This window comes from Chrysemys picta, chromosome 3, assembly GCF_011386835.1.
Source record: "Chrysemys picta bellii isolate R12L10 chromosome 3, ASM1138683v2, whole genome shotgun sequence".
Lineage (NCBI taxonomy): Eukaryota > Metazoa > Chordata > Testudines > Emydidae > Chrysemys > Chrysemys picta.
In genome coordinates, this window is record NC_088793.1 from 126158097 (window position 1) to 126181885 (window position 23789).

Below are 23789 nucleotides of genomic sequence, written 5' to 3' on the forward strand. Positions count from 1 at the left end.
AGAAAGTCTGCCCCGAACTCCCGGACCCCCCCCCCCGCTCCTTGTCCCCTGACTGCCCCCTCCTGGGACCCCTGCTCCTAACTGCCCCCCAGAACCCCACCCCCTACCTAAGCCTCCCTGTTCCTTGTCCCCTAACTGCCCCCTCCTGAGACCCCCCCACCTGTACCCTGACTGCCCAAAACCTTACACCCCCAACCCCCATACAGCCCCACCCAGAACTCCCAAACACCCCCCCCCGCTCCTTGTCCCCTAACTGTCCCCTGAGACCCCCCCACCTGTACCCTGACTACCCAAAACCTTACACCCCCAACCCCCAGACAGCCCCCCCCCGAACTCCCTGACCCATCCAACCCTCCCCCCTACTCCCTGTCTCTTGATTACCCCCCCCCCCGAACCTCCCTGCCGCTTCTCTGGCCCCCGGCCCCCTTACTGTGCTGCAGTAAACACAGCGGGGGGGGGGGGGGGGGAAGCATGCTCTGAGCTCCAGGCGAACGGCCCGCGATCTGTGAGTGCAGGGCAGGGGGGGAGTGGTGTCAAGTTTCAGGAGGGAGGAGCGGGGAAGTGCAGCTCTGGCTCTGGCTTTTGGAGCACCGGCTGCTCTGTAAGCCGCGCGCACGCTCTGCATGGGGGGGGGGGGAGGAGGGGAAGTCCGGACATTGACAAATTCCCCCCGGACGCTATTTTTAACCTGAAAAAGCCGGACATGTCCGGGGGAATCCGGACGAATGGTAACCCTAGCTGAACTAAGTGAGGGGTATGGAGGGTAACAATCCAGGTGGGGAAATTAAGAGGAACTTGGAACTGGGAGGAACTGTGGGTTAGGAGGCTGGGGGAACACATGAAGATGGTAGAGAGCAATGCTCCCCATTTTTAGAGTAAGGAGTAAATTTCAGTTTTCTACTCCCATCCTCTTTGGCCACTTAGCGACTAGGGGAAAATGCAGGATTTGCACATAGAGCTTAAATTTATAATCAGCTGCTCAAATGCAAAATGGGAAATGACTGCCTAGGAAGGAGTACTGCAGAAAAGAATCTGGGAGTTACAGTGAACCAGAAACTAAATATGAGTCAGCAGTGTTATACTGTTGAAAAAAAGTGAACATCGTTCTGGGATATATTAGCAGGAGTGCAAAGCCAGACATGAGAAGTAATTCTTCCACCCTACTCAGCACTGTTAAGGCCTCAGCAGCAAGTATTGTGTCCAGTTCTGGGCACCACCCTTTGGGAAAGATATGAACAAACTGGGGACAGTCCAGATGGAAAGCAACAAAAATGATTAAAGATCTAGAAAGCATGACCTATAAGGAAAGATTTGTTTAATTTGGAGAAGAGAAGACTGAGGGAGGGGACATGATAATAGTCTTCAAGTATGTAAAACATCAAGAGGAGAATGATACATTTTTCTCCTTAACCACTGAGGAAAAGACAAGAAGTAATGGGCTTAAACTGCAGCAAGGGAGATATAGATTAGATAATTAGGAAAAATTTCCCAACTGTAATGGTAGTTAAACAGTGGAACAAATTACCCAGGGAGGTTGTGGAATCATTGTCATTGGAGGTTTTTAAGAACAGGTTCGACAAACACTGTCAGGGATGGTCTAGATCGGTGGTTCTCAACCCACAGGCTGCATGCGGCCCAATTAGCACACATCTGCGGCCCAGCTGTGTGCTAAAGGCTGTAAGGCCCGTGTGGTAGGGTCCGAGCTGCCAGGCTTCCCTGCCGGTGCGACGAGGTCTGGGTCCAGGGTCCTGGCTGCCCTGCTGCCTGGCCTGGCATGGTCCGGGTGCTGCCGAGCTGCCCTGCCCCGTGCGGCGGGGTCCAGGGTTGCCAAGCTGCCCTGCCCGGCGCGGCGTGCCGGGATCTGGGGCCACCAGGGCTGCCCTGCCACCCAGCCCCGCAGTGGGGTCTGCTCCAGGCCCCACTCTGTGGAGGGGGTCTCTGGGCGGGGGGCTGGGGTGCTGGGCATAGGGGTCTGTGAGGAGTTGGGGGGGCTGCTGTGGTTCTCAACGTGTGGCCCAGGTAACACATTGTGAGCCACATATGCAGCTCACAATAATAAATAGGTTGAGAACCACTGGCCTAGATAGTACTTAGTCCTGCCTCAGTGCAGGGAACTGGACTAGATGATGTCTCAAGGTCCTTCATTTCTATGATTCTGTAGGATTCTTCATAACAATTTTGCTTTCCTCAAGTTGTTTGGATCATATACGAGGGCAAAAATGACATAATGTATGTTGGTCACTATAAAATCAGACTTATCCTGTATTGGGCTTGTGTGGACTTGTCCCATACTTGCATATATACATTCTTTTTCTCAGCATGTAAGAAGAAAATGAAAGAGCTTCTGAGTCCTAGTAGTGAGAGCTCTACTTAAAATATCTATATTATATAAAATGTGTGTAAGTAAATGGTAAATATAATTTTATTTTAATTATTTATTTTTTTCTTAAAGGAAGACATCCAAGTGTTGTTGAAAACTTTCAGACATCAACATTAAGAGGTTTTATTGTAGATCTGAGTTTATGGAAGGATAGTATCTTTGAGTTATGGGTTTGTGCTCTTGGATTAGCAAAATTTGGATTCTTCATACCCTTTGTGCATATGGTAAGAATGTAGTTTCTATATTTTGATTAATGGACATATATATTTGTGATTTTTTTAAAAAATAAATTTCTGAAATTTCTACTGTTTACCTGTAGTTTAGAAAAGCAACAAGTTTATTGTAAAAAAAAATAGAGACTGAATACTAATTAGTAAAGTTACGTATCAGTCAAGCTAACTTCATTAAAACAAACTTCTTCTGTAGTTGATGTTTAATGGCATTTTCATCTAAAATAGCAATATGTCACTTAAGGCAGTGGTTCTCAAAGCCGGTCTGCCACTTGTTCAGGGAAAGCCCCTGGCAGGCCAGGCCGGTTTGTTAACCTGCTGCATCCGCAGGTTCGGCTGATCGCGGCTCCCACTGGCTGCGGTTCGTGGCTCCCACTGGCTGCGGTTCACCGCTCCAGGCCAATGGCGGCGGCGGGAAGTGGCGTGGGCCGAGGGATGTGCTGGCTGCCACTTCCGCCGCCCCCGTTGGCCTGGAGCGGTGAACTATGAGTGGATATGAGTCAACAGTGTGCTCTTGTTGCCAAGAAGGCTAACGGCATTTTGGGCTGTATAAGTAGGGGCATTGCCAGCAGATCGAGGAACGTGATCGTTCCCCTTTATTCGACATTGGTGAGGCCTCATCTGGAATACTGTGTCCAGTTTTGGGCCCCACACTACAAGAAGGATGTGGAAAAATTGGAAAGAGTCCAACGGAGGGCAACAAAAATGATTAGGGGTCTGGAGCACATGACTTATGAGGAGAGGCTGAGGAAACTGGGATTGTTTAGTCTCCAGAAGAGAAGAATGAGGGGGGATTTGATAGCAGCCTTCAACTACCTGAAGGGGGGTTCCAAAGAGGATGGAGCTCGGCTGTTCTCAGTGGTGGCAGATGACAGAACAAGGAGCAATGGTCTCAAGTTGCAGTGGGGGAGGTCCAGGTTGGATATTAGGAAAAACTATTTCACTAGGAGGGTGGTGAAACACTGGAATGCGTTACCTAGGGAGGTGGTGGAGTCTCCTTCCTTGGAGGTTTTTAAGGCCCGGCTTGACAAAGCCCTGGCTGGGATGATTTAGTTGGGAATTGGTCCTGCTTTGAGCAGGGGGTTGGACTAGATGACCTCTTGATGTCCCTTCCAACCCTGATATTCTATGATTCTATGAACTGCAGCCAGTGGGAGCCACGATCGGCCGAACCTGCAGGTGTGGCAGGTAAACAAACCGGCCTGGCCCGCCAGGGGCTTTCCCTGAACAAGCGGTGGACCGGCTTTGAGAGCCGCTGACTTAAGGGACAGGGAGCACCATATAAATGGCCCCAATGTTGTGTTCTCTAGTCTGCTTCCCCTTGTCTGGAGTCTTGTCTTAAAGCGTTTTTACAGAGGCCTTTCCTCTCCACCTCAGAAGAAAATATTAGACTCATTATTATTATTTATTATTGTTTGTATTATAGTAGCACCTACAGGCCTCAACTGAGATCAAGGCCTCATTGATCACAACAGTAACTTGTGCAGCTTCTACCTCTCAGTGCCATAAAAATCCATCCATGGCTGGGGAGCACTGAGCAGCATGTCCTGTAATTGGTTTGGTGGGCTAAAGAGCACTGCAGAGGCTTGGGTTCTCCATATGGAAGCCTCTTATCTCAAGCAGATCACCTGAGATCTGCAGTTTAGGGAGTAGAACTTCTAGACTCTTCCAGGTGGAGCAGTGGTGGAAACCCTGCCCCTTGACAGGTTGTCAAGGAACAGTTGTGATTTTCCACTTCCCCCCCATATAGGAATAATCTAAGTGGTGGACATTGTGGGGCAAATAAGAGCATCACATTCTTCATAAGAGGAAGGGTTAATCTCTGATGTCATTAGCTAGACCTCTCTCCTCCCACTGCTGTACACCAGGTGGTTGCTACCCTTCTCAACATAAATTGCAGCATCGGAAACATTTAGGGATTATTTGGGATGAAAGGCACTAGATAAATGTTAAATATTATGCCAGTCCTCTCTCAGAACTGGAGTGAAATCAAACATTATGTCATGGGTAAGCTTACCTGTGTGCTCATGAAATAAAAAAATAAAACAGCTAGCAAGAGAACAGTTAAATTTCAAGCTTCCAAGAGGTTTAAACAATGAGGACAAAAAATATTTTAAAAACTATGAAACATGCAGTATTTTGACAACCTCCTTCTAAGCAGAGTTTTAATTCAAATTGTTCGAAATAATGGCCAAACTCTAAACTTGCACAAGCTAACAAATGTGCACTGTATCATTTGTGATAGATACATTGAATTGATATTCTATTTACAGATGAAACTTGCAGGTGACTTGGGCATTTCTTTGGATGATGCATCATACATTATGGTAGGAATTGGAATAAGCAGCCTGCTTAGTTCTCTTCTATTTGGGAAGATATGTGATTTAGAAAGTATCAACCGCCTTTATATTAACCAGGCATCTGTACTGTCTGTTGGTAAGTCTTACCCTTTCCAAGTAAAAATAAGAAATTTTTTTAAAACTGCCTTTGAGTATTTGAATGTCTCTACCATTTATCCTTCCACTGTATTTAGACGTGCACAGCCTGATTCTCTTGTTTGTTACACCAGTTTCACATTAGTACAACTCCTGAAATGGAGTTGCACTGGCATAAAGCTGATAAAATGGAATGGAGAATCTCAATTAATGGAATGGAGTTACATAATACTTCTCTATCAGTGTTGCATTTAAATTACTGTATTCCTGCTCAGTAGCTAATGTGATGGTAGCTCTGCAAAATCTATTTACTTTTCAAACAGGCATGTATGTTTATGTCCTTTTATTGTTTGTGTCATATATTTATGCAATAATTTATTAGTTCCTATAGAATTCAGTTTTTTAGACTCTGATTCTGCTGCGCTTATTCACACTGAATAGTTAACTTATTTGCAAATAGTCTCACTGAAATCAGTGGGACTACATATGTAGTAAATTACTACTTAACATGAGTAAGAGTAGCAGTATCCTGGTCTAAATATATATGTTTTCAGTTCACATTTTGTTTGGTTCAGCATTGTGCTGCAATCCCAAAAAGAGAATAAATAAGTAGATATAATCCAACATTGAATTACATTTCTCTTGTCTGAAAAATTCTGCTGTCCTTCCAGTGTTTTGCATTGTGGTAGAATACCCATGAACTATTTCACTTATGCCTTTGTCAGCCAGTGGTAGCCAGTATATGCTGTAAATGGACAACTGAGTCTGAAGAAACAGGGGAAATAGGTTAAAGACTTTTGAGGTCTGGTATTACTTCACAGCATAGGTGGAAGGACAATATTATTTGCAGAATAAAATTGGTTCTGTTCTTCTGCTGAAGTTGACTCTGATAAGACAAAGAGGTAATGGTTGCTTGGAAATGTAGAGAATTAAAATGTTATTTTTGATGTGATCAGATTTTATGAAAAATACATATTTTGATATTAAAATGGTTTATCAAATACTGATATAATGCAGTTATCTTCACAGCAGCTTTCTACACATACACACATAACAGAAAACTGCACTCTATGCCATCTCAGTCATGTTTTTTTTTAAAGGAAAAAGGCAAATTAAGGGCCAAATCCTGATCTCTGCATAATATCCAAGTAAGCAGCCTTTTAAAAGGAGTTCTCGGAGGATTCTATGGGTCCTTTCAGCAAATTCTAAAACGCAAAGGCTTTTTTGAAAGATTCCAGAGCATATAGCCAACTGATTCCTTTTAATCCCTGCCAGGACCTCCCTGTCAGAGGCAGACTGTGAGCTATCTCTGATAGCCTTTGGTTACTTCAAACAGATGAGTATTGATTGGTAGGGTGACAAGATCAGGTTTTCAGAAAATCCTCTAGATTGCCTGTCCCTACTCCCACCTCATAAGTGCTCTTGGGCACCTTATTTTAAGAAATAAATACTCCAGGATATCCATTTCTTCTTGGAAAGAGAGCCATCAAGCCTATGTCAACGTGCTAAAGAGGAAAGAGTTTTGATAACAGATAATTATCTGATGGTCAAAAAGACACGAGAGCTCCAGCCCACTCCGATTCTTGAGAACCTAAACCAGTATTAGGTAAAGGAAAAATGCAACATGGTCATCTTAGGAACAATTATACCATTTCTAGAGAAAGACAACTGGCTATGAGATCTGGACATTATGGATACTGTGATGGGGCAAGGCCAGATGGCTACAGTAAAGTAGTGAGGAACAGGTATGTTAGCCCCAGGCTAAACAAATCCCTGGTACCATGGTAACCAAATGGCAGTTGCTCCAGGTTAATCAAGACACCTGGGGCCAATTAAGATCCTTCTAGAAGGCAGGAGAGACAGCTAGATTGATTGATTGGGACACCTGAAGCCAATCAAGGACTGTCTGGAACTAGTTAAAAGCCTCCCAGTTAGTGCGGTATGGGTGTCAGGAGCTATAGGAGGGAGCTGTGCTGTTGGAGGACCGAAGTAGTACGAATCCATATCAGGTGCAAGGAAGGAGGCCCTGAGGTAATTGTGAAGAAGATATTGAGTGGGGGCTGCTGTGGGGAAGTAGCCCAGGGAATTGTACACGCCCTATTTCCAAAAAGTCAGCTTTCATAGCTGCTAAGTTTAGGGTCCCTGGGCTGGAGCCCGGAGTAGAGGGCGGGCCCGGGCTTCCCCCTCCCCTCCCTGATTAATCACTGATACTGGGAGACAACAGAGACTGTGTGAGGGAGGGTTGTTTCTCCTCACCTCCCTTGCTGGCTTACGATGAAAATGGCTCAGTAAACTGTGACCTTGCCTCTAGAGAGAGAAGGGCTATGTGGAGGGTCACAGTGAGCCTCTGAGGCTAGCAAAAATCCGTCAGGAAACGCTGGACCCACGGAGTCAAGGACAGAACTTACGTATTGTGATAATGTGAACATAGGGATACCTTACAAGCACCTGAAGTTTCTCTTTTGTTGTAAAGGAAAAGCATTACTAATGTTTAGCTTTTTGGAGTAGCATTGACACCATGTTTTCACAAAATGTTTGGCAGTAATGGTTGTGACGTTGCACTCCCTGTGTTTTATGGATATATGCTTATGAGTGTGAATATGATGTAACTGGAATATGCTTTATGCAAAAGGTCTCTTGTAAGGTATCATAAAAAGGTTATAACTTACTGAATATATTCCTCCTGTTTGCATGCATGTATCATTCTTGTATCTGAAGCTAAAAATATGAAGTATAACTCTGAGGTCCTATTGTAATTATGCAAAGTGTGGGCCATTAATGGTGATCTAGAATCTTGATGGCTCCCATTGACTAGGACAATTGGTTGTAAATGGTTTATTTACCTGCAAACCTTCCTGTGTACATGTGGGCCAACCCAGGAAGAATGGAGACTAGGGGTCTTACAGTGACATGACCATGTCATGTGATACTGGAATCCAACTTAATCCCTGTACTTTTCCATTGATGAGGTGAGAGTTGGGACAAGCACAGACAAAAGATTCCCACCTTGTGCTAAAGCTATAAAAGGGGGTGGAGCGGACAAACGGGGCTACCAGTCATGAGAAAACCCCTGCTTACCATCTGAGATGTCTGCTGGATCTAACAAAGACTGTACAAGGGAAAGGATTGGGCCCAGACCAGGAAGGAGTCTAGTCTGTGAAAGAAGCTTATTGGAACATCTTTGAGAGTGAGTTACCTGTAATCAGTTTCTTAATGTATTAGGCTTAGACTCGCATGTTTTGTTTTATTTTGCTTTGTGACTTATTTTGTTCTGTCTGTTATTACTTGAAATCACTTAAATCCTAGTTTTTATACTTAATAAAATTACTTTTGTTTATTAATAAATCCCATAGTAAGTGACTAATACCTGGGGGGGCAAACAGTTATGCATATCTCTCTATCAGTGATATAGAGGGCAAACAATTTATGAATTTACCCTGTATAAGCTTTATACAGAGTAAAACGGATTTATTTGGGGTTTGGATCCCATTGGGAGCTTGGTGTCTGGGTGCTGGAGACAGATAACCTGCTGAGCTGTTTTCAGTTAAGTCTGCAGCTTTGGGGGTGTGGACCAGACCCTGGGTTTGTGTTGCAGCAGGCTAGCATGTGTGGCTCAACAAGACAGGGTTCTGGAAGTCCCGAACTGGCAGGGACAACGGGCTCAGAGGTAATTTCAGCACGTCAGGTGACAGTTCCAAGGGGAATCTCTGTGCCTGAACCCATCACAGTTGTAACCTATCTGCACAAACTATAGGTGCATGTGTTCCCCCACTTAGACAATTAGGTTATCAAGGACACGTCTTAGCATTCAAAAAGCCAACACAACAGGGATATTGGATACCCTAGTGTTTATCATAAACTACCCAAGTCCCATCTTGTCTCCAGTAGATGATTGGAGTACATAGGAGCCCTGTTAGACACAGCTCAAATATTCCTGCCCAGACAGTATCCAAGACATCACCAGATGGGCATTAATATTAAGCAAAAGCCAACAGGTGACCGCTAGGACAATACTGTGAACACTGAATCTGATGGCTGCAAACATATTCAGTAGTAGCCATGGCATATGTTCATAAGAGACAACTTCAGTGACCTCAGTAAAAGCAAGCATCCCAGGGACTCTCACATTGCTTCAGGTAACAGACAGCTTCATAGCCTTTCTGACCTGGTGGCATTCCAGGCACAATCTTGATTTAGAGATGGATTCCTAGATGCCTCCAGTCCAAATCATAGTGACACAGGTGCAGCCACTCTGGAATGGGAAACCCATGCAGAGGGATTACACACTAAAGGAATTCAGGGTAAAATGTTCAAAAGTAATTTGAGTAAGTAATTTAGGACTCTACGTCCTATAACTTTTCAATGAGACTTAGGGTATGTCTACACTACGAGAGTATTTCGATTGTACTTAAATCGAATATGTGGAATCGATATTACAAAGTCGAACGTGTGTATCCACACTAAGGACAGTAATTCGACATTGTGAGTCCACACTAACGGGGCAAGCGTCAACATTGGAAGCGGTGCACTGTGGGCAGCTATCCCACAGTTCCCGCAGTCCCCGCTGACCATTGGAATTCTGGGTCGAGCCCCCAATGCCTGCTGGGGAAAAAAATGTGTCGAGGGTGGTTTTGGGTAACTGTCATCATCCAACCGTCACTCCCGCCCTCCCTCCCTGAAAGCGCCGGCGGGCAATCAGTTCGTGCACTCTTCTGGTGAGTGACAGCGCGGATGCCACAACACTGCGAGCATGGAGCCCGCTGCGACCATCGCTGCAGTTATGGCCGTTGTCAACACCTCACAGCTTATCATCCACCTTTTCCAGAGGCAGATGCTGAGAAATCGGGAGAGGAGGCTACGGCAGCGCGGTGAGGACATGAAGTCTGAGAGTGGCACAGACCTCTCACAAAGCATGGGACCCTGCGCAGTGAACATCATGGTCACAATGGGTCATGTTGATGCTGTGGAACGGCGATTCTGGGCCCGGGAAACAAGCACGGACTGGTGGGACCGCATAGTGCTGCAGGTCTGGGATGAATCACAGTGGCTGCGAAACTTTCATATGTGGAAGGGAACTTTCCTTGAACTTTGTGAGTTGCTGTCCCCTGCCCTGAAGCGCAAGGACACCCGGATGCGAGCAGCCCTGACTGTCCAGAAGTGAGTGGCCATAGCCCTCTGGAAGCTTGCAACGCCAGACAGCTTCAGTCGCGAATCACTTTGGCGTCGGGAAATCTACCGTGGGGGTTGTTGTGATGCAAGTAGCCAACGCAGTCGTTGAGCTACTGCTGTCAAAGGTAGTGACCCTTGGAAACGTCCAGGTGATCATAGATGGCTTCGCTGCAATGGGATTCCCAAACTGCGGTGGGGCTATAGATGGAACTCACATCCCTATCCTGGGACCGGACCACCAGGCCAGCCAGTACATTAACCGAAAGGGCTACTTTTCAATGATGCTGCAAGCACTGGTGGACCATAGGGGACGTTTTACCAACATCAACGTAGGATGGCCGGGCAAGGTTCATGACGCTCGTGTTTTCAGGAACTCTGGTCTGTTTAGACAGCTGCAGGAAGGTATTTACTTCCCGGACCAGAAAATAACTGTTGGGGATCTGGAGATGCCTATAGTGATCCTCAGGGACCCAGCCTACCCGCTAATGCCCTGGCTCATGAAGCCCTATACAGGTGCCCTGGACAGTGCAAAAGAACTCTTCAACTACTGGCTGAGCAAGTGCAGAATGGTGGTGGAGTGTGCTTTTGGACGTCTCAAGGGGAGATGGAGAAGCTTACTGACTCACTCTGATCTCAGCGAAACCAATATCCCCATTGTTATTGCAGCTTGCTGTGTGCTCCACAATCTGTGTGAGAGCAAGGGGGAGACCTTTATGGCAGGGTGGGAGGTTGAGGCGAATAGCCTGGCTGCTGATTACGCCCAGCCAGACAGCCGTGCAATTAGAAGAGCCCAGCGGGACGCGCTGTGCATCCAGGAGGCTTTGAAAGCTAGGTTCCAGAGTGAGCAGGGTAACCTGTGACTATTAAGTTTGTTTAAAGAGAAGCTGAACCTGCCCCCGTTTCTTTACCCACTTACTGTTGACTATCCTCTCCAGCTACATACCCCGTTCACCCGTCCCCCCCCCCCCCTTCCAACACACGTTTAAAAATAAAAGACACGGAACTTTGTTAATGGACACCGTTTTCTTTATTACGCATTTCACGGTAAAGTGTTGAAAGTGGGATGCAGACTGTGGGGGGTAGCGGGCGTACTGATGGAAAGAACGCTTCTAAACTCGAGGAATGACAGGCTTCTGCTAATAGAGTGGTCCGCAGTGGTGGACTGGTTGTTTCAACGGAGCCTGCCACCCCTTCTTTTCGGGACTCTGTGTGTGGGGGCTATGTGACTTTGTGGCTAGGGAGGACGGTTACAGATCCCCTGCTGCGTGGCTCTGTGATCCAGGACAAGGACCGCTGCATAAGATCTCTATCTGCCCTCCCCCGCCACAAAGTCACATGCCTCCCTCCCCCACACACAGAACATGAAAACCACCTCCCAGACTGACCAGGGTGCCTAGTGACTGCAATGTGTGTGTGTGACCTTCTGTTGAACCTGCCCCCGTGTCTGTACCCTGGTAAAGGTGACTGTCCTCTCCAATTACCAACCTCCTTCTCCCCCTTCAAACACAGTCTCCCCTAAAAGAACATGATGGATACATTTCTATTAATTACTGTATCTTTTATTAACTACACAGTTAGGGGATGAAACTGGGACTTGGGTGAAGCGGGAAGGAAAGGACTTATCAAATTTTGGGGAATGAGAGCCTTCTGGTATTTGAGCAGTCTGCAGGGGTAGAGTGACAGTTTTCACGGCACCTGCCGCCCATCCTTCTTGGAATTTTGGGTGAGGGGGGTATGGGACTTTGTGGCGGGGGATGGCGGTTAGAGAGAGACTGCAGCGGGGCTCTGTCCTCCTGCCGCCAGTCCTGCAGAATATCCACAAGGCGCCGGAGCGTGTCTGTTTGCTCCCTCATTAGTCCAAGCAGCATTTGAGTCGCCTGCTGGTCTTCCTGCCGCCACCTCTCCTCCCGTTTGCTGTGTGCTCGCTGGTATTGAGACACGTTCTCCCTCCACTGGGTCTGCTGTGCCGACTCGGCTCGGGAGCAGCCCATAAGTTCTGAGAACATGTCGTCCCGTGTCCTTTTCTTTCTCCGCCTAATCTGCACCATCCTCTGCGAGGGGGATGGCATGGTAGGTCGGGAGACATTCGCAGCTGTGGGATGGGAAAAAGGGAGTGAATTCCTCACAAAGATAATTTTTTGTGAACAATGAACATAGTCTTTCTCTGTGAACAAGACCATGCACAGCACCTATCACATGCGCACTCAGGACAAGGTCGAATTTTTGGCCTTCGCATTCAGTGCCTGGGGTCTTGCAGTGGAGGTCAGACAACCGGGTCAGGACAGCGGAATTCGGGTAGCAGGCTGACATGGTAAGCCATAGATTTTTTGGCTGCTTAAAACTTAAATTATAGCTGTGCCCTCCTTTCACGTTCAAAGCAATGCTCCTATCGTTGGCCAGTTCCTGCTGCCGGCAATCCGGCAAGCATGAACTCTGCCCCTTTCTTACCCCCTCGCGGCTGTCCCCGGGAAAGATCCCTGTATGCTGCCCCTCTCCCGCCTCCACCGTATGGCTGTAAACCGCCGGTGAGAGTTCTGTAAAGGAATGGGCAAGCAGTCCCAATAGTAACATTCCCCTAATTCTAAGCAGGTCACCATGAGCGACATCACTCTGCTGAGAATTTCGGAGACCGAGAAAGAACGCATGCTGCGTGAAAGCCAGCAAAAACCAGGGCCGTATGCCGCCATGCTCTGCAAGGCAATGATCCCAGAGTACTTGATAGCCTGGCGAGGAAAAGTTTCCTGCTACAGAGGACACAATAAGGCCGCTCTCCCCAGGAACCTCATGCAAAGGCTTTCCAATTACCTCCCGGAGAGCTTCGTGGAGATGTCCCATGAGGATTTCTGCTTTATCCCCGTACATATAGACCTTCTTTTCCAGTAGCTGCACTGCCAAGGACTAAAATGATAAGCGTCTAGGGCAAACAAATCATGAAAAACCCATTGATAATATTCCTGTTCTGTTTAAAATAAATGTTTACATGTTTAAAACACTTACCGAATAATCCTTCCCCTGATTCAGGGTCAGGGTTAACGCCTGGGGACGATTGGTAGGGAATCTCTGTGAGGGTGATGAAGAGATCCTGGCTGTCTGGGAAATCAGCGTTGTAAGCGCTGTCGACTGCCTTGTCGTCCTCCTCACCTTCCTCATCTTCCCCATCCTCTAACATCTCCGAGGAAGTGGCTGTCGACAATATCCCATCCTCAGAGTCCACGGTCAGTGGTGGGGTAGTGGTGGCGGCCGCACCTAGAATGGAATGCAGTGCCTCGTAGAAACTGTATGTCTGGGGCTGGGTTCCGGAGCGTCCGTTTGACTCTTTGGTCTTCTGGTACGCTTCTCTCAGCTCCTTGATTTTCACGCGGCACTGAATTGCATCCCGGCTGCATCCTCTCTCTGTCATGGCTTTTGAGATCTTCTCGTAGATTTTTGCATTCCGTCTTTTCGATCACAGCTCCGAAAGCACGGTCTCATCGCCCCACACAGCGATCAGATCCAAGACTTCCCGATTGGTCCATGCTGGGGCCCTCTTTCTATTCTGAGATTGCATGGTTACCTCTGCTGGAGAACTCTGCATCATTGCCAGTGCTGCTGAGCTCGCCACGATGTCCAAACAGGAAAGGAGATTCAAACTGCCCAGACAGGAAAAGGAATTCAAATTTTCCCTGGGCTTTTCCTATGTGGCTGGTCAGAGCATCCGAGCTCAGACTGCTGTCCAGAGTGTCAACAGAGTCGTGCACTGTGGGACAGCTCCCGGAGCTATTAGCGTCAATTTCCATCCACACCTACCCTAATTCGACATGGCCATGTCGAATTTAGCGCTACTCCCCTCGTTGGGGAGGAGTACAGAAATCGAATTTAAGAGACCTCTATGTCGAACTAAATAGCTTCGTTGTGTGGACGGGTGCAGGGTTAATTCGATTTAACACTACTAAATTCGACAAAACCTCCTAGTGTAGACCAGGCCTTAGGCTTCTAAGTGCCTTAGTCAATTTTATGCAGTGTTGTTATAGCCATGTTGGTCCCAGGATATTAGAGAGACAAGATGGGTGAGGTAGTATCTTTTATTGGACCAATTTCTGTTGGTGAAAGAGACAAGCTCTGTGTAGCTCAAAAGCTTGTCTCTCTCACCAACAGAACTTGGTCCAATAAAAGACAATATTTCACCCATCTTGTCTCTCTAAGTCAATTTTAGGTAAGACAGTGTGACTGCAGCCCCTAATTGTCTGGCTTGAATCTTCACATTTAAAAGCTTCATCTGTCATGAGACAATATGGTCCAGATAAGATGATGAAAGCTGCTTTTGATCCACTCAGTTCTTTTGATCTTAAGTTTCTTAAGTGAGAGGCTATTTTCCTGGTTACCTTTTTTTTTTTTTTTTTTAAGGTACTTTGGTTTGCTTTTTTCATACATCCTGTTTTGCTCGCTCGGAGTAGTGCACAATTGCCCTCTAGTGGAGATCATTTATGTCAACTTTGCTTCAGACACAGGATTATATTTCCACAATCTAATATTCTGCTCCAGTTTTGAGCCTGTAATTTCTCCAGGTTTTTGCAGTACCAGTCATCTGGCCATGGGAAAAGTGAGCACGAAGTGAATGAATTAAAATAGCTTCATTATAATAGTCTTTTAAACGGTTTCCAAAGTCAGGTTCCTCAAGCACTTTTTGTATAAAAATACAATACACAATTTATACAATACACAATTTTTGTGTAAAAATACTTCTTTATATAAAAGAAAATTATAAGAAGGAAATCTTCTTAAGGGCACTTGCTTAATCTGGCCACTTCGGAAAGTCAAAGTAAATTAAGGATGATCCGCAATCATAGTACTCCCAATATTTATATCAATTTGGTATTAAAGTTGCAAAGAAAAGAGTAGAATGTCAGATCTTTAATCTGAATTATGAGTGTGCAAATACATGAAAGGTCTCTAGTACTATGGAATATTTGTCTTTGTTCTTTAAAGATCACAAGTGTACCGTGTTTAATTGTACAGCCCACCTTTTTCTTAGCGTGCCTAGGTCTGTTTAAATTCTATTCCATCACAAATTAAGCTATCAAGCAAGGCAGACCATTCCCCGCGTACACAGATAAAGGGTGTGTGACATGGGATACAAATGCTACACCAGGCAGGAAGCGGTTAAGGAGCAGCTGTGGCCTCAGGCAGCTTTATCCTGCTGCATTCGCGAGGCATGCCAGTCATGGAGGAGGAACCTTGAAAAGAAGAAGCCAGGTTCAGAAGGGCCAAACCCTGGCAGGTGGACAGTTTTCTTTCTACTAGCTGCTAGGCGGGAGACACGAAAAAGAAGAAACTGGCTTACTGACTCTGCTGAACCTGGGGACTAATTGGGGAAAAGGACCCAGTTGAAAGAGCAGTCAGCTGAGGTCCTATAGGTGGCAGAAGTCCAGCTCCATGAAGGAGACCTGGAGGACTCCTGCCTTGAGGAGGGTGACCAAGGGACTACCTGAATCACAGTTCCAGCTCCAGGAGGAATACTGGGGGGGACCAGAAGAACTCTTTGGAATATAGCCCAGTTACTGCTGGAGAGGTTGGGCAGCAGCTTTGCAGAAGTTCCTCACTTTAGCCAGCTGGAAAAAAGCGGAAGGCAGCTACAATTTCATGTCGGGAATTACATCATTCACAGGCCTGGGGAAGACACTGACAATCAGGAAAAGGTAAAAACAGCGCATGGAAGCAGAGGGGGAATTGAAGGAACAATCCTTAGCCACCTAAGCATAGTCCCTGGGCTGGAAATCTGTGTCACAGACAGGAGCATGGGTGGTCAGGCCTGGTGGTTGGAGCTGGAGTCAGAGACCAGGAACAGTGCTGAAGGTCAGAGCTGGAGTCAGGAACCAAGCACAGAAGGAAGGCTGGCATGGACTGGAGCACAGCAGAAGGAGCAAGGCAGAAGCTGGGCTGGAGCAAGGCTTGGGAACAAGGCTTGCACAGGAATGATCACAGCTGCGGCATAAGCGTTGAGCAACTACTGGCTTAGTGCTGCTGCTGGGCTTTAGAGCAGGTCTTGTGATGCTTCTCCGTCAATCTGGTGATTTGTTTGATCAGGGTGTTCAGCTGTGGGACAGCTAGCTGGTCTCAGGATCAACTGCAGACCCTGATTCCTGACACCCAGAAGAGAGGGTGGGCCTGTGTTCCCCTACCTCTCCAGATCAAGAGGAGACGGACAGGCTTCCAGATTGAAAGAGGTCAGGAATTACACACCCCAGATGGGGGCCAAGGCCCTGGCATAGAGGCTATTAGACTTTAGGTTTTTCCTGTTTTATAACCTGGACTCTGAATTACCTTGAAAGGGGCATGTCTCAAGAATGGCCTGGCCAGAGGGCCAACTCACAGGGCAAATGGGACCGCTAGCAGGCCTGGATGGCTGGTCTGCAGAACTGTAGCAGAGAAAATCCCTTCAATGTCACACCTAGCCGTAAGGGGATGCTCTGACTGTAAGTCACTTTTCCACAGGTATCAAATAGATCATTAAAGAATCACTGTTTCCTAGCAAAGCTTTTAAGTTCAAATACGTAATATAAGTGCTATACTAGTTCAAATTTATTCTGCTTATCAGAGAGTATATAGCATTATAGAGAAATACTCATTTACTCAAGCTATTTAATAACAGCGAACAAATTTAGCACCACATTACAACTCACAACTGAATAAAGAAAGCAAACCATACATATCAAAATATGGTTCATGTTCTAACACAAAAAATCCTACATTGTATAACAGTTGAGGTTGCTCAATTACAACCACCACCAATCTTAAGTTTAAACTATGAAATCTCTTTTATACAGGTTTGTTTACTGCCTTCATCACTATAGTATATGAGCCTCTTCCAGTAGTGTATTGAGTGACATGACTAACATCTGCTACATATGGTTTGTTCTTTCTCTCATTCTCTTGCCATGGCAAGAATTGTGTGAATAGTGGAGTGTTTTGTTGTGGTAGGGGTTTATTTTTGTGTGTGTCCGTGTTATGTTCTGTATTTATATTGGAAAAGGCAAGATCACAGAAGCGCCCCTTGCACTTGGAGTGGGAAGATGGTGAAGTTTGTGATAGGCCTTACTTACTGTGAGAGTTCATTCCACAGTCTTGGACCAGCCCCTGAGAAAGTTCTGTCCCCTGCACAGATGAGCTTTACCATTATGGTGGTAAGTTCTGTTGGACCAGAGGTATGGAGCTGTGTCAAAGCTGTGGGTGATCTTTTAGACATCCTGGGCCCAGGACATTGAGTGCCTTGAAAGTAAGGTAGGGATTAGACCTTGAACTGGATTTGATATTTTATGGTAAACCAATGTAGAGACTAAAGGACAGGTGTGATCTGCTTGTGATAGCCTGTGTTGCTGAGAAGACATGGTGTAACATTCTTTGCTGTTAAAGTTTCCTAAGCGCTGATGACTTCATGCCCAGGTATATTGCACTGTTGTCCAGTAGAGCGGTAAATAAGACATGTATAACCAAGGCTAGATCAGCGTTCGCCAGGATGGTATGGTGTCTCCTAGCCAACTGGAGATGGTAAAAAACCATTACTTATGGATGCTGTTATGTGAGAATTTAACGTTAGCAAGAAATCCAAGAGTCAATCCATAATAAAGTTATGTAAGATAGACTACATAACTAACTACTTATAGAAAACATGGCCTTCATCTGGCTCCATTCAAACACAGGTGTTTCATCTATAAGAAGTATAAGCAAATGCCCTACCAAAACCACCTTAACAATTCTGTTTTTGTTTTGTTTTCCAGGGCTGTTGTACTTGACAATTCCTTTGTGCACAACTTTCCCCTCCCTAATTGCTTTTGGCTCGCTGTTGGGATTTTTTGATGCAGGAAACTATGTTCTTTTACCTGTTCTAACGCTAGACTTGATGGGAGCAGAGAAAATGCCTGTGGCCTGGGGATTTATGATGGCTGTCCACACAATTAGTTGTTTTGGTCCACCATTTGCAGGTGAGTTATCTAATACAGAGGAGTTGTATTTGAATGTGTTCCTAAATAATGATGCATTGCATATGCTGGTATTTATATGTTTTATCCATATGAAGAACAATATTTAGCCCTTTATCTATTAATAGCATTGTTAGCAATATTAAAGTGTCCTTTAATGATTTCCACTGTCTGTAGTTCTTGAGACAGCCCCCTCCTCATAGAACTAGGGATGAAATTGGAGAAATGAATGGTAGGAAGAGAAATATTAAACCTTCCCTCCTTCAAGCTGATGTTGCCATACATACGTTTCCTCTCTCAAGATGAATGATTTTTCTGTTCTTTTTTCTGTTGTGACTGTGACAGATACACAAACACACAGCTATCTTGAGACGATTATGTTTAATTTTATGAATATTATCTGTGTATTTGAGCAAGCTCTTGAAAGCCTGAAAACTTCAAAGACCATGATATCGAGATGAGTGAGACAAGAGGGGCTCATGGACTATTCCGAGATCTTTGTATCAATAAGCTTTATGTATTTGTTTGTTCCTAACTGATTGGGGATGTTCCCTGTGGAATCTGGAATCACTATGGGGTGATTAATGCAAAATCCCAAAGCCAGTTATATAAATGTCCATCTTTATGGCTTGGGCCCCTGGGGATACAGACAGTGACTGGTTTTACCCATTTTCAAGAGGCTGAGAGACTAAGGGTATGACTATATGTACAGCACTGAAGTGGCACAGCTGTACTGATACAGCTGTGCCACTGCAGCGTGTCTTGTGAAGATGCTCTATGCCGACAGGAGAGAGCTTTCAAGTCGGCATAAAAAATTCATCTTCACAAGCAGCATAAGCAACGTCGGTGTAACTTATGTCATTTGGTGGGGAGAATATTCATACCCCTGAGCGACATAAATTTTGCCGACATAGGCTGTAGTGTAGACATAGCCTGAGGCTTTAGGGTTTAAAGACTGAGTTTAAACAGATTCAGGGCTTTCTTTTCTATTCAACAAGCAGACCTGACTTTTGATCCAAGTAGGGACCCAACCCTGCTGGGAGGTTGGAAGACTTGAACCTGTCAGATTCCACCCTGCGGAAAATTGGTGATTTCTGATACCTTTAGTGTGCATTTAGATTAAAACCTTTTTATTGTTTTATATGTTTTCTCTGTATGCCTTTGTCCTTAAATAAATGTACTATGCTTTGAAAGAGCAGTTTGGTTCCTGTTAAATCACCGTTGTCCTTGGAGAGAAAGTAAAAAGCCGGGGCTAGACATTAGTTAGACCTGCTTGGGGCAATCACAGTTAATTGTAATAGGTTTCAGAGTTGTAACCATGTTAGTTTCTACCAGCAAAAACAACGAGGAGTACTTTTGGCATCTGAGACTAACAAGTTTATTTGGGCATAAGCTTTCATGGGATAAGACCCACTTCATCAGATGCATGGAGTGGAAAATACAGTAGGAAGATATATATACATAGTAAATGAAAAGATGGGAGTTGCCTTACCAATTCTAATGAGACAATTCAATTAAAGTGGGCTATTACCAGCAGGAGGAAAAATCACTTTTGTAGCGCTAATCAGGCTGGCCCGTTTCAAACAGTTGACAAGAAGGTGAGTAACAGTAGGGGGGGAAATTAGCATGGGGAAATTAGTTTTTAGTTCTTGTAGTGACCCATCCAGTCCCAGTGGTTATTCAAGCCTAATTTGATGGTGTCCAGTTTGCAAATTAATTCCAGTTCTGCAGTTTCTCGTTGGAGTATGTTTTTGAAGTTTTTTTTTGTTGAAGAATTGCCATTTTTAAGTCTGTTGTTGAGTGTCCAGGGAGGTTAAAGTGTTCTCCGACAGGTTTGAATGTTATAATTCTTGATGTCTGATTTGTGTCCATTTATTCTTTTGCGTAGAGACTGTCCGGCGTGGCCAATGTACATGGCAGAGGGGCATTGCTGGCACATGATGGCATATATCACATTGGTAGATGTGCAGGTGAACGAGCCCCTGATGGTGTGGCTGTTGTGGTTAGGTCCTATGATGGTGTCCCTTGAATAGATATGTGGACAGAGTTGGCAACGGGGTTTGTTGCAGGGATAGGTTCCTGGGTTAGTGTTTTTGTTGTGTGGTGAGTATTTGCTTCAGGTGGGGGGGGTTGTCTGTAAGCGAGGACTGGCCTGTCTCCCAAGGTCTGTGAGAGTGAGGGATCGTCTTTCAGGATAGGTTGTAGATCCTTGATGATGCGTTGGGACTGAACTGCAGCCTAAACCCCTGGTCAGGAGGGCATCTAGGAGATCAAAGTTCAGATCCCTTCCCCACATCAGGTAGAGTAGGGAATTGAATCTGGATCTCCAGAATCCTAGGTGAGTGCTCTAACCAGTTCATTAAAGCTTACAAAGGAGGCAGCACCTCATCCTCTGGCTATTTTGTGAGTCTTTTCCTTTGTCAAAGTGCCGTGAAAAGCAAAACGAATTTTTCAGGACTAAACAAAAGGTTTCATTTGTCATTGCCAAAACTTTTTGACTTTTTTTGGTTCAGTTGAAACTATTCAGCAAACTCAACATGAGTTCACAAATAGTTTGTTGACCTGAAACTGAATTTTTTAGTGAATACACTATCCATCCAAAAAAAAATTCACCTAGTTCTACTCCTCACATGCGCCATAGAAACAAATCTTGATGTAATGGGCTTTCAGCCCACTAGGAACTGCATCACCTGACTACTCGACCCACCATGAAACCTTTCTAAGAGATGTGGAATGTTTCTCCATAAAGATTGGTGATTCCATATATACTATATAAATTGAAAATGCTCTCTCACACTTGAGTACATAATGTGTCTAAAAATATTGGATTAAATAAAATAAAGGGTTTCAAAAGGAGTTTAATTTATTTAGGTTATAGGGTTTTCTATCTTTTCTAAGGCACTCATCATTGTATTATAGGATAATAAAGAACAATGTGGAGATAAAGATCTGCTTTGATGCAGGGAGAATATGATTATATGCAATTGGAATATTATTTGTTTCAGGCTGGATATATGACTTATTAGGAAGTTACAACATTGGATTTGTAGTGCCTGGACTTTGCTCTGTTGCAGCAGCAGGTATTCTTGCTTTCATTCCACGGCTTAAAAATACAGCAGTACAACAGAAGAAGAACATTATTCATGCTTCTGTTTGTGAGATAACAAACAGTATAATACCTTGGGAGTCCCCACCTCATTCAATACAGGTAAACAAAAGATTGAATGCAGCTATGCTAAAATGGTCTTTCTATGCTAAAATGTCTTTATTCTATGCATATAGGAACTGGTTTTCTAAATTTTACATGATGCTAAAGTAGCTATATATTACTAGTGGGGGAATTCTGCACTAAAAAATTAAAAATTGTGTGCCAAAAATTTAAAAATTGTGCATACAGTGTTTTAAAATTCTGCAAAATTCTGCATATTTTATTTGTCAAAATAACACGATATAATCATGCCAGTTTCAATAATTTTGAAATAAATTTCCAAAATATCTGTCAGCAACTATGTCTGTAACAATACAGACACAAAAAAATTCCCCTAGGAGTAGACAGTTAAAGAAACTCCTATGACAATCCAGTTCCTGTTTTCTCTGCCCCCTTCCCCACCATCAGAGCCCAGCCAGGGGGCCAGACGCCCCCCCCCCGAGATCCTAGCTATAGGGTGCCCCCCCAGCCCAGACACTTGCACCCATGCCCCCGAGAGCCCAGTCGCAGGGCACCTCCCAGCCCAGACACTTGCACCCCTTATCCTCAGAGCTCAGCCACGGGGTGCTCCCCCACCCAGACACCCGCACCCCCTACCCCCAAAGCCCAGCTGCGGGCCCCCCTCAGCCCAGACACCCAAACTCCATACCTCCCAGAGCCCAGCTGCGGGCCCTCCCCAGCCCAGACACCTGCATTTCCTATCTCCCGCCCCCCCAGCTGTGGGTCCCCCTCAGCCCAGATACTCACACCCCGTCCCTCCCATACCCCAGCTGGCACACACACCCCCCTCCGCCCAGAAACTTGCACAGACCCCCTACCCTCCCAAAGCCCAGGGATCCAGAGGGAGAAACAGCCTGATGCTGGGTCACAGGTTTGTGTGGAGTTGCCTGTATGCCACCTCCTTCCTTAGGGCGTGCCAGGAACTTCAGCTGCCCAGAAATCTCCTGCTTGAGTGTCTTCTGTATGAGAGCTTAGTTCTGCCAGGTCCATTGGCTCCTACTGGTGGCCAGCAGCTCTGCAGCCCATTTCTGGGGGAGGAGGGAGGAAATTCTGCACAGAACATGAATTTGCTTAGAAATTATGCATTGTGCAGTGGTACAGAATTCCCTCAGGAGTAATAGATAGATATTTCTAACCTTCATTAAAAGATTAGCACAATCTTATAATTTATTAATGTTCTTATATTGATATATTTCTAACCTTCATTAAAAGATTAGCACAATCTTATAATTTATTAATGTTCTTATATTGATATATTCCCTCCATCTTATTAATAATGTAATACTAGTGCAGTAGGCCCACTTAAAAAATTTCTGCCTATTTAAAAGATTTTATGGGTTTTCCTGGTATTCCCCGTTTGTGTATATATAGAAAATATTTCTCAAACTGATAATTTGCAAACTGGTGGAAACATTGTGGGCTAAATTTCCCATTGAAGTCAGTGGAATTATGCTAGCAGATCATTTGTTCTTCTTCAAGTGATTGCTCATGTGTATTCCACTATAGGTGTGTGTGCTCGCCACGTGCATCGGTACCAGTTTTTCCCTTAGCAGTACCCGTAGTGGGGGAGCACCACTGCGACCCCTGGAGTGGCGCTGACATATCGCGCCATAAAGGGGACTGCGTGCTCCCCCCACCCTCAGTTCCTTCTTGCCGCCAGTGAAGGTAGTCGGAACTTGCTCCAGCCTTGGCTGCAGCGTTATAGCCTTACTGGTATCTAGTTCACTGAACCGTTTCTTTGCTGAACTTTTCTTCTGTTAGTGCCTGGCTCGGGGCATGCCCCGTGGCCCAGGCTTCAAGTCGTGCGACTCTTGTCGCAATTCTATGCCCAGAAGTAATCCACACTCTCAGTGTCTTCGCTGTCTGGGCGAGTCTCACATTAGTGAGAAGTGTAAAATCTGCGGCTCCTTCAAGCCGCGAACGAAGAAGGAGCGTGAGATCCGACTCCGAGAGTTCGTAATGGAGTCGACATTGGCCTCGGCACTGGTGCGTCGAGCTGGCACCGCGCTGGGCTCCGTGTCATCGACACATGGCGAAGTGCCTCCAGTGCGCCGCTCCGAATCGGCATCCGGCACCGTGTCCTCGGTGCACAGCGAGGCAACTTCGACGTCCTGGCACCGTTCCCCAGCGAAAAAGACAGGGAAATTGCAGAGGCACCAGGAAAAGAGCAGGGGTGAGGCCAGACCCAAGTTGGGCAGCCTGCGATCCCCATCGGGACAGAGACCTCCGACTCGCGCTGAGCGGAGTAGTCCAATCCCATCTGCGCGAGCCTCTCCGGAGGTGTGCATGCCCTCGACGCCAGAGGCAGCTCAGGCCGCACGTGATATACTGATGCTTCCGGTGCCGGCAGCGCTGCAGCACTCGGTCCCCCGGTCCCGGGGGAAGCCATCCTTGATTGCCCACCAGCCTTCC

At 45.8% G+C, this 23789-nt stretch overlaps 1 protein-coding gene across 3 annotated transcripts in view; it reads left to right on the forward strand.

Moving 5' to 3' along the window:
• Positions 1–23789, forward strand: part of LOC101950334 (monocarboxylate transporter 10-like) — a 52506-nt gene that overhangs the window by 12688 nt on the left and 16029 nt on the right. For all 3 annotated transcript variants that reach the window (XM_065588924.1, XM_065588923.1, XM_065588925.1), the window contains 4 exons: positions 2453–2604; positions 4884–5046; positions 17969–18172; positions 21175–21377. In XM_065588924.1, the coding sequence (XP_065444996.1) occupies positions 2453–2604; positions 4884–5046; positions 17969–18172; positions 21175–21377 (722 nt within the window). The remainder of the gene's footprint in view (positions 1–2452; positions 2605–4883; positions 5047–17968; positions 18173–21174; positions 21378–23789) is intronic.